The sequence below is a fragment of the Glycine soja genome, chromosome 15 (assembly GCF_004193775.1).
Source record: "Glycine soja cultivar W05 chromosome 15, ASM419377v2, whole genome shotgun sequence".
In the NCBI taxonomy this organism is placed as follows: domain Eukaryota; kingdom Viridiplantae; phylum Streptophyta; class Magnoliopsida; order Fabales; family Fabaceae; genus Glycine; species Glycine soja.
Window position 1 is genome coordinate 2,302,924 of NC_041016.1, and position 10,099 is coordinate 2,313,022.

The 10,099-nt window shown below is 31.3% G+C and overlaps 2 protein-coding genes and 1 pseudogene across 3 annotated transcripts; 1 reads left to right on the forward strand and 2 right to left on the reverse strand.

The window, feature by feature from the left end:
• Positions 1–1,691: 1,691 nt before the first annotated feature.
• On the forward strand, positions 1,692–3,131 carry LOC114387042 (60S ribosomal protein L38). 2 transcript variants are annotated; one of them, XM_028347142.1, is made up of 3 exons: positions 1,692–1,828; positions 2,375–2,558; positions 2,882–3,131. In XM_028347142.1, exons 1-3 carry the CDS (start codon positions 1,826–1,828, stop codon positions 2,902–2,904), a joined length of 210 nt encoding a protein of 69 aa, XP_028202943.1. In that variant the 5' UTR covers positions 1,692–1,825; the 3' UTR covers positions 2,905–3,131. The 2 variants fall into 2 exon arrangements, with proteins under 2 accessions (XP_028202943.1, XP_028202942.1); XM_028347141.1 differs by lacking the exon at positions 1,692–1,828 and having other exon boundaries at positions 2,369–2,558.
• A 3,398-nt stretch (positions 3,132–6,529) lies between these two features.
• Positions 6,530–7,967, reverse strand: LOC114387689 (annotated as a pseudogene).
• On the reverse strand, positions 7,930–9,229 carry LOC114388047 (uncharacterized protein At2g29880-like). The gene is made up of 2 exons (XM_028348380.1): positions 8,674–9,229; positions 7,930–8,580 (listed from the first exon to the last, which is right to left on the reverse strand). The coding sequence occupies exons 1-2, from the start codon at positions 9,028–9,030 to the stop codon at positions 7,930–7,932; spliced, it is 1,008 nt and encodes a 335-aa protein (XP_028204181.1). The 5' UTR covers positions 9,031–9,229.
• Positions 9,230–10,099: the final 870 nt, after the last annotated feature.

Consider the following 10,099-nt stretch of genomic DNA (forward strand, 5'->3'; position numbering starts at 1 on the left):
TGAAACCCTATCTAAAAACATATAGTTAAGAGTTTCTCCTGTATCCAGAGTCATGTCTAGGATTTTTGGGACTGGAGGCTAAAATTTCAAAGAAAATGATAATATGAATTACCAGTCTTTAAATTAATCTTCCATTTTTTAATAATAATCTTCCAATTTTTTAAGTTGTAAAATAATTTATAGATATGATATATTCAGATTGTTCTAATTTCATCCTAAATGGGTAATTCATTCAATTTATCTTAATTATAACATTATTGATCTATCTTAGTAAAATTTAATCATTTTTCATTTAAAAAAACTACTTTTGGTAGTACTAAGAACTAGGCATAGCCTTGGGTGAGACTAACTAGTACAAAAACCTTGGTATGTTTTTATTCTTGTTCTCTTAATTATGTGATATCTATCTGTTAACCTTGTGTTTCAAACATTCTTTTGATTAGGGTTTTATAAAAGTTTTCGGTAAGAGATTTAAAATAAAGCTTGTTCTAGAACGTATTTGCATTGTCTTAAAAACAAATGATATTTTGTCTTTTGAAAAGATTTACAAAAAATGAATTGATTCAAAATTCAACCCACTTCTTATATTTCCCTATGTTTTATAGTTATATTAAAAAATAACCATGAGACATTGAACCATCAACAGATCCATTTTAATTTTATCAAGAAGAGATATCTTCATGATGCAACTTGAAAAAAAACCCATCGTTTAACGAGTGAGACATGAGAAGAAAAAAAACTAAACTATAAAAAAGGAGAAAAAAAAGGAATTAAACATAATGTTCATGGGAAATAAAATAATTATTATTGAAAATAAAGACCTTATAGCATAAAAGGATATTTATATTCAACTAATATCATAATAAACTTATTCAGTCTAAAACAACAAGTGGAGTTTCGATTATGTGGAAGCGATTTCTAGCTTGGCAGTGAATGGTGGAGACCACCTGCAAATGCTTTAACACTCAAGTCAATTAGAAATTAGGGAGGTGAATCAATGAGATTTTAAATCATATTTGGGACACACATCTCTTGAGTAACCTTCGTTTGGAAGAAGAAACCGTTACCATACATACATGATAGTTTGTTATGTTGCACATGGATGATGTAGCATTGTTGATAAGCATATAAATGATTAACCCATCCTTGATTTGGATACTAGGAAGTTGCGAACAATCAGATGTTCGAAAAATCGTGACTTCAGTGCAAGAGCACATAGGACATAAGCAAGATAGACTTAAGAATTAAACAACTAAACCTCAAAAGCTTTGAGCCTAAAAAAAATATTTATTATGAGCTTTTACAAGACAAAAAAGTCACAAGTATTAACAAAAAATCTAATATATAATTTTTATTTAAAGTAAAAAAATTATTTTAGGTCTCGTTTACTATTTGTCTGACCTTCATCATTGCAGGTTAGACAATGAGAGGAAAATGACTGGGATACTCATTATTATATCATTAAATAAGTGCTCTCATAATAATAATAATAATAAAAAAGTGCTTTGTATGCTTGGTGGTTGGATTAATGTTTTTATTTTCATGTGTTGCATATGATTGTTTGGGCCATGATTCTGAATCTATGAACAATAGCCCGAAAGCCATCCGGACCGGAACAATACGAGTTAAATGAGCCCAGATATTTTTGGGCTTAACGTAGTTGAGTGAGGCCCATTTTAGTTAAGAATGTCAGGGTCGAAAATGGGCAAGGGGAAATTTTAATCTAGGGTTTAGTAAACCCTAACTGGATACTGAATCTGAAGTAAGAGGGTTGTCGACGGGTCGAGATCGAGCCTCGGAAGAGGGAATCGCAGCGAAGTCCACTATGGTATTTTTTTTCTATTCCGATTATCTTCACCAATTGTTGTATCATTCTGTAGTATTCTATCTCTGTGATTGATTCGCATTCTACGATGTGAAAACGAATGCTTTGGTATTTCCCTCTTCCAATTTGTGATGGTCTTTTGCGTTTTCGTGAGTTCCCCGGTGATAATGTTGTTGATAAGTACAATTTTGATTATGAAGCTGAGCACTATTTTAATTGCTTCAGGTGAAGCCATTTTGCTTGTGTAATTCTTTCCGCTGTAGAGATTACATACCCTTTAATTTGTAAAATATTTGATTTGGGTTGTATCTCCATGGTAAATAACATCTCAGAAACTGAGCCGAATGACATCTTGTAATCCATGTATTGACTTCACCTAGTGGGATAAGGCTTTTGTTGTTGGTTTTGTTTGATTTGAATTGTTATTTGGTTTAGTTATGGTGAATTTTACTATCATTGTTGCTGTATTTTGTTCGGATTGTGCCTCTTCTTTGATTTTACACTGTGTTATGGTGGTTGATGCTTAGTTACGTATGGTGTTTTATGCAGCCGAAGCAAATTCATGAGATTAAAGACTTCCTCCTCACTGCAAGGAGGAAGGATGCACGCTCTGTGAAAATCAAGCGGAGCAAGGATGTAGTGAAGTTCAAGGTCCGTTGCTCCAAGTACCTGTACACTCTGTGTGTGTTTGATTCTGAGAAGGCTGATAAGTTGAAGCAATCACTTCCTCCAGGTTAGTTACTCATAATTATTTCCGCACATATGTTTGATGCTTTTGTGGTGCTATATGTTAATATGGGAATATACAAAATTTTATGTAGCTGAATTGCATAAATGGTACATTTCTGCTTTTGATTGTGAGTTAGAATGATTCTTCAAATGGGAAAGCAAAGGATAAGATTGTATTGTGGCCAGGAAAAATGATACACCTTACGTTGCATGTCTCAACTGGGTCTTGTTTCTTTCTTAGTTTTGGATGATATGCTTTGATGAGGAAGTTCAAATGAAGCTTTTATGTCATTGTCTTACATGTATGTATATGATTCACCTTTGCAGGTTTAAGCGTGCAGGATGTGTGATTCTTACTGCTGTTGATGAAGATCAAGTTTTGCTTTGGATTTTGGGGATTCATATTTAGTGAAATGGTTCACAGATTTTTCTTATCTGTTGTTATTTTTTGGGATCATATTAGTATTAAGTTTAAGACATAACCAACTTGGTTGGGGATTATGTGACTAGTTGATTAAACGTCGTTAATTTGGCGTCAATACATTTCCAGTCGTTTATGCATTCGTTTTGGGCTGAATTGTAGATTAGGATAGAACTACAAAACTGTAGATAAAAACATCTCTTGGTCAAAATCTGTTGCCAACTTGTTACCTCAGTTTAAAACAATCCTTGTCTACAAGAAAATGGACACCAGTTAGTAATTGAATGGTGTAAAAAGTTTTTGAATTATTCATCTAATAATTGCACACACGTCATCTGTTGGCAACTTGTCACTTCGGTGCAAAACTTTGTCAAAATCATGTTTCAAATAAATTTTAAACAAATATCAATAGACTCGTTTACTTTTACCAAAATTGCTGTTACGAAATTAATAAATTTGAGCAAAATGGATGCCACAATTATTTTAAATCAAGGTTAGAAATATAATTGAAACATTCAATTGTTGTAATTTCTGAGATGACACCAACGACCGAAATTAATTGCCGCACAAATCTTGGATTTTTGTTGCACGTATATGGATGTTGATCTGCAACAATTTGTCTGGCCTTGGTGGGAGTGTAGGAAGTTTTACCCTTTTTTTTGGAGTAGATTAAATCAAATATGGGCCTTTTACATATGGGCCCAAAGTGTGTTGATGCTTTATTAACAATCTACTAATCTAGAATAATTCTTGCAGGTGACATCATTTATTAAAAATAAAGATGTTTCAAACTCTTTATTTTTAATATATCTTAAGTTTTTAATCAGTCGTATATATAGCTCCTCAAATAACATGACGCTAAAAAATCGGTATGGCAATGGAAGATTCAAAGTTATACGCTACAAAATTCAAGACAAACATGGAATTGTAATGGGTGCTCGGAAGAGTTTGTTCAAAGCTTGTTTGAACTTACAACAATGGTTTATGAGTTATGACCTTTTATAAGTTTTTAACAACGTTTAATAAGTTTCACAAAATCAAATATAATTTATTTTAATAAATTTTACAGTGATATTTACAAATGAGTTTTACTAAATAATTGCTTGATTAAGTTATTTATCTAAATACATCCAAAACTAATTGCCATTCATAAAACACCACTAATGTGATTGAAATAATTTCAAAATCCAGTGGGTCAGAAAATAAATGATAAGGAAAGGATAAAAAACTGCCTTTAAAATTTAGAGCATGTATAACAATGAAATGAGACTAGCTTTCATGTAATGTCGCTAAAGAAAAACGGATGTTGATAGTAACAAAATTGTTTCTAAAATGCTGGTTGCAACAAGTTATCTTTGGTTCTTTCATTTTCAGTATCGAGCATGTGGTCTGTGCTTCAACAAGGATGGATTTAAAGATTGTGATTTTTTGTATAGGAGACATTATCCAGACAAACACATGGTCCGTGAAATGTAACACTGATACTTTTTAATGTAAGAAAGGTTTTCAAGTTATATCTAACGAATTTAGATTCGTAAAGTGACATTATTCTATCTATTTCTTTATTTTATTTATAATTTTTTTATACCAGACAGAATAATTCTCGATGTGGGGAAATGATATTACTTTGGTTGGGACAAGAATGTATCTCGATGTGAAGTTTTCTCATCATAAGTTGGAATGGATTCTCTTTCATATAACTTTTTTTTACGTGAAATTGTATTGCATAAAAAAATTGCATATGTCGTTTATTTACAACATTATCCAAAATCAAATAAGTGAGACCTTATTAAAATTTGTAAATTTTTATGAACGAGAAATGGATTTTTTTTTCACATGACAAAGTGAAAATTTTGCTTCAGAAGTTCATTTTTTATGATGATTGAAATGAGCGGAAACTATTATGACAATGGGAAGAGCCATCTTAATTTTGATGAGTCTGGGGCCTTGTACTTCATCAATCAAACTTATGAGCATGGCAACAACGGGCAAAAATTAATTGTCCAATTCTTGAATCTCCGCAGTTTATTTTCAATGTTAAAAAAAATTAGCAACAAAACAATTAATATCTACTGTGATTTTTAAAAAAAAAAATTGTTACTAAAATTTAATAGCCTCAGAATTAGCAAGGAAAAAATAATTTGAAGTCACTAAATTTGATTACTAATTCTTTAGTTTTTAACAATGTTTTTTCTTTTTCACATGAAGGCTTCTTACTATGGCTGATGGCTCCTTCACCTTCTCATTTTAGTCACATATGTAGTTGTGCTGCAGTTGGCACCATGAACGTATTGTTATGGTTTAGATGTTTTTCCGTTGTTGATTGCTTTGAAGACCTATATGTTTAGGCTTTACCCTTTAAAGTATTTTTCAGCTACCTGTCATTTTGATACAATTATAGTTTTTGTGTTGTATTTGCGATCATGATTTGACTTTCCGAATGTAAGTTTTTTATTCTTGGTTGAAGCATTAATTGTATTAGATTATTGGGTGTTCCTTTGACCATTCAGCCTTCCACTTTTGTATTAATAATAAAATAACAGGAAAGGATTTTCCACCGCATGTGCTATATGGGACTTTAAACAATTCAACATTTAAAGTATATTATTATCCGAAAATGAAATTGATAACTAGAAAATGGTAAAAGGAAAGGCCCACATACAGCAGTAATACGAATTCATTGTATGCTACTTAACAAACATCATAAGATACAGTTGGGTATGCTATGAGCAAGAAGTAAGAAGAGTGTGGAATTTGTGAGTTTCGTGAAGTCAATGCTTGTCCCTGCTAGACGTTAGTAAATGTTATCCCCTGCATTCAAATGCATTAGATAAGGGCGACAATTGAGCCGCAACTTTTGAGTAATTAATATTATTTCCACGTTAGTCACGAACGTATTTCAATCATATTTAGTGAACGATTTTTCCAATGTGAACTACTACACAATTTTATTATCTTTGAGACTCATTTGGTAAAATGCACCGGTTTTATGGATCACACCAACACAGTACAGAATACAGACAGGACCTACGCAATAAAAGCGATCACACCACAGACCACACGGCCGTACTCATCTGTCATTAGTAAAACTATCACTTTTTAAAACTTTATTTGGTCTCTTTTTTTCATGCCAAATCCTTAATTGATTTTATTCCTATCTAGTTGTACAACGGATTTGGATGTAAATTATACATAAGTCGTATTAGAGTTGCTTTAGCTTTTTAGTATCTCTCTCAAATCATACGATTTAAATCCATTTCATATTGTGATATTTAGGGAGTGTATTGGATTGAGATTTTGAGAGAATATTTTGACAAAAACAATCTTGAAGATTTTAAAAGATTATGTGGGATTGTATTGATTTTGTGGGATTTTAAAAGATTTTTTTAAAAGACTTTTTACAATCAGGATTCTTAACCCAAGATTTTAATGGATTTCTAACACAGATTTTTAAGATTTCAAAGTACTTTATGGATTTTTAAGATTTTGAAAGATTAATATATTTTAAACAAAAAAATAACGGAAGTTACAAAAGTGAATGAAAAAGATGATAAATAAATTATAATGTTTGAATAAAGAAAATAAAAACGATAGAAATTTTAAACCTTTTAATAACAAAGTCATTATTGCCTAAAAAAATAATAACAAAGTGATTCTCACTTCATGTTCGCCTAATTATTAGCATTTCTCCACATATCTGAACCTATATTAGTCCTCCATATATTAACATCTTCTCGTTCCTGCTCTTGTGTTTGAACAATGGGTTCATGATCATTGTCTTCGTAATTTGGTAACACTGAAGATGAAGATGAAGACTCGTCAGTAGGTTCCACTGGAAATTCATCAGAACCTACATGAATTCCAAAGCATCACTTAACACCTTGGAATCATGTGCTGAACCCTCCCACCCACTAAGAACGTACATGAATTCCAAATCAAAGTTACAAGCAGCTAATACATTTTGTGATATATTTCCATGATGATCACGATAACTGCTTACATCTCGTCCTTTTACTGATGCGGGAATATGTGTACCATCAATAGCTCCAATGCAATCCTAAAGTGTGTGTATCAATAATCATAAATATTATTATAATAATCACAATTATAATTATAATTTTGTTATAATTAGATAATGATCACATACCTTAAAATAAGGATAAAATCTTGTGCTTTCCCTTATTTTTGCAGGCACAGTTGAGCCTGGTCTAACCATTAAATCAGGTGCTAATGAGTTCAGAGCTTTCAAAATCTTGTGAAAATTTTCACTTGTAGCAAATTGTGATCGGCCAAATGTATTGCGGATTACACGATATCGAGTGTTCTGGCCGACAATCTGTAGGAATGATGCAAGCATTTCTTCAACACAAATAAATCTTGTATCCTCCAAAGGTGTTTTTTCTCTTATAATCGTGCACAACTTTCGAAATACATCAGGATACATCCTATATACTTGTCGAAAGATTGCAGGATCATCGTTTAATGCTTTGTGTATATAGTCATATCCCTGACTAGTAATTTGTCGTCGAGTTAATGGACGTTCAATATGTTCACCACGCATCATATTCAAAAACTGATTTAATATATCTATTAAAGCATAAATTGCCATCACATATGTGTATGTGGCTTCATAAAATTCTTCATTTGTTTCCTCGTCATCTATATCTTCATCATTTGTATCTTCATTATATATATCTCCATCCATTTCTTCGTTCTTTATGTCATGGTCATGGTTATAAGTCAATATCAAAGTTAATACAAATTCATATATAAAATAAATATAACTAAAGTTTAACCACAACAATTTCACAAAATATATAACCTAAATACTTCAACCATAATAGTTCGACCAAAAAACAAACCAAATACTTCAACCAAAATAGAGACCCAAAAGATATAGTTCAACAAACTCACGATGTTTAAAATAATATGTTAATAATAGATGATCAAAATATTAATTATTCCCTAACTTAAAGTTTATCCAAGATGAGCGTTCTTCCGGTGATATCTTCAAGAAAAAATCCTTTTTTGCTTTAGTATTTAACAATTCAGCTGTCTTGAAACGCGTTATGTCATCCAAATTTGGAATTTCTTTTATAACATCCCAAATAATACCCTCGAGCTCTCTATCTCTATCTCTATCTTTTTCTCTTTTCTCCATCATGTTGGATATTTTTTCAAAATTCACAGCAATAGTCCCAATGCCAACAGAAAGATTTTCCAGAACGTTGCCTTGATTGTTGATCCCAACAGCGCTTGAACTCCCTCCATACTCGGATCTCCTTCGCTTGTGACAGTTTTGTTTTTCTATGGGAACCTCTGAATCTAAAGGGGGGTGGGATGGTGGACTTGGTTGGTTTGGTGATGGAGACTGATATGCTGGTTCATAGTTATTTGGTGTTATGAATGTATCACTATTAGGATCATATGAAAATTCTTCTATCCCAACAGTTCTATTTTCTGGCTCAAAAGTTGTTGCATCAGTATCATCTGGATCGACTGATATAGAATTATTCCCGCTAGAAACTCCACCCCCAACAACGATCTTCAAATACTCATAATCAACCATACTTTTTCCTCGAAGTTTGCTGTGACTTGGGTGGGACTAAAAAAAAATCATTGTTAATATACTACAAATATTATAATTTACTAAATTTATAACTATTAATATATTTAAAAGATTATGAACTTAGCTCACCTTTAAGTAATCTTTCCATACATCCTCATGAGCAGTGAAAGTTTTTCCAATTGGGTCCCATCCAAAGCCAGAGTTGTTGCGCATAAGGGTTGACATCATGTTATACTGGTTTCGAAACCACTTCATCCGACTCAAATAATGACTATAAGTTTTAGGGAATTTAGTTTTTGCATTGAGTTGAGGAAGTATTATTCGTTCTACATTTTGTTTGCTAAGTGACCCATTGGCATCACGCAATCCCCTATTCATAGCATCCACCAAGAGGTGCAACAACTCATTGGTATCCTCCATAGTCCAAGATACATAATTATCTTTGTCTCTACTCTTTCCTTTGTTATTTTCTTGTGAATCCCCCATTTGATCGCTAATATATATATAAGAAACTAGTTATTTGACAAAAATAGTTATTGTTTCCTAATTGTCAAAAGTATAGTGACTATATCCCGAATAATATACAATTCAATAGAAAAACCAATAAAAAACTACCTAATAATAAAATAAGGGTCATGCTAACATGCGCACTTAGGGCACATGTTAAGGATACTTCCAATAGTAACTATGTCTTTAAAACAACAATTTTTTACTTTTAAAAAAGTAAATTGCACAACTTTCAATACAAAATTTCTATACATAATACACTAACAAGTGTCTTAAGGGCACATGTTAGCATTTTCCATAAAAATAATACTCATATATCATAAAATCATTTAAAAAAAACTATTAACAAAATAACAATAATAATAACACAATAACAATTAAAAAATTATTAACACAATAATAATAATAATAACACGCTGTCAAAAAAATAATAATAACACATTAATAATTAACATTTTAATAATAACACAAGAAAATAATAATAATAATAATGGACGTTGTAAAAAAACAAGTTGAAGAAACAGAAAAAAAAAAAGAGTTTTTTATTTTGATTTGCATATACAGTACTAAAAAAAAGCAATATGAAATCTTGATGCATATCAATTGCCATTCTTTTGATGCATATTCATTGTCTGGACGTTGAAAACAATATGAATACGAAATCTTGAAGCATATACAGCACCCTTTTCTTTTGATTTGCGTAATATACATATAGTATGAACAATATTGACTATCGATTGCCATTAAAAAAATAGATAAAATTGATTGAAAAGTTGTAAGAGAATGAACCTGGTAGTGGTTTGTGTCTTGTTCGGCAGGAGAAAAAAAAGTCTTTGGAAGATTATGAAAAGTCTCAAGGGTTTGGGTGAGATTGTTGGAGGAGTATTTTATGTGTATTTCTAACTAAAAAGTCTCTCAAAATCCATTCCACAAAAGAATCCATCAAAATCTATTTACTTTTGAATACCAAAAGATATTTTAAAAGTGGTAAGAAATCTCAATTGAATACCAACAGATTTTGTTGCCCTGAAAAAAAAATCTTTATTGT

What these genes read in the sequence shown, in the direction of transcription:
- LOC114388047 (XM_028348380.1), bottom strand. Translation starts at nt 9,030, where the DNA reads ATGGGGGATTCACAAGAAAATAACAAAGGAAAGAGTAGAGACAAAGAT. An exon ending in TATGGAAAGATTACTTAAAG is followed by an intron (nt 8,581 to 8,673) that starts GTGAGCTAAGTT and finishes ATTTTTTTTTAG; the next exon opens with TCCCACCCAAGTCACAGCAA.
- LOC114387042 (XM_028347141.1), top strand. Translation starts at nt 2,369, where the DNA reads ATGCAGCCGAAGCAAATTCATGAGATTAAAGACTTCCTCCTCACTGCA. An exon ending in GAAGCAATCACTTCCTCCAG is followed by an intron (nt 2,559 to 2,881) that starts GTTAGTTACTCA and finishes TCACCTTTGCAG; the next exon opens with GTTTAAGCGTGCAGGATGTG.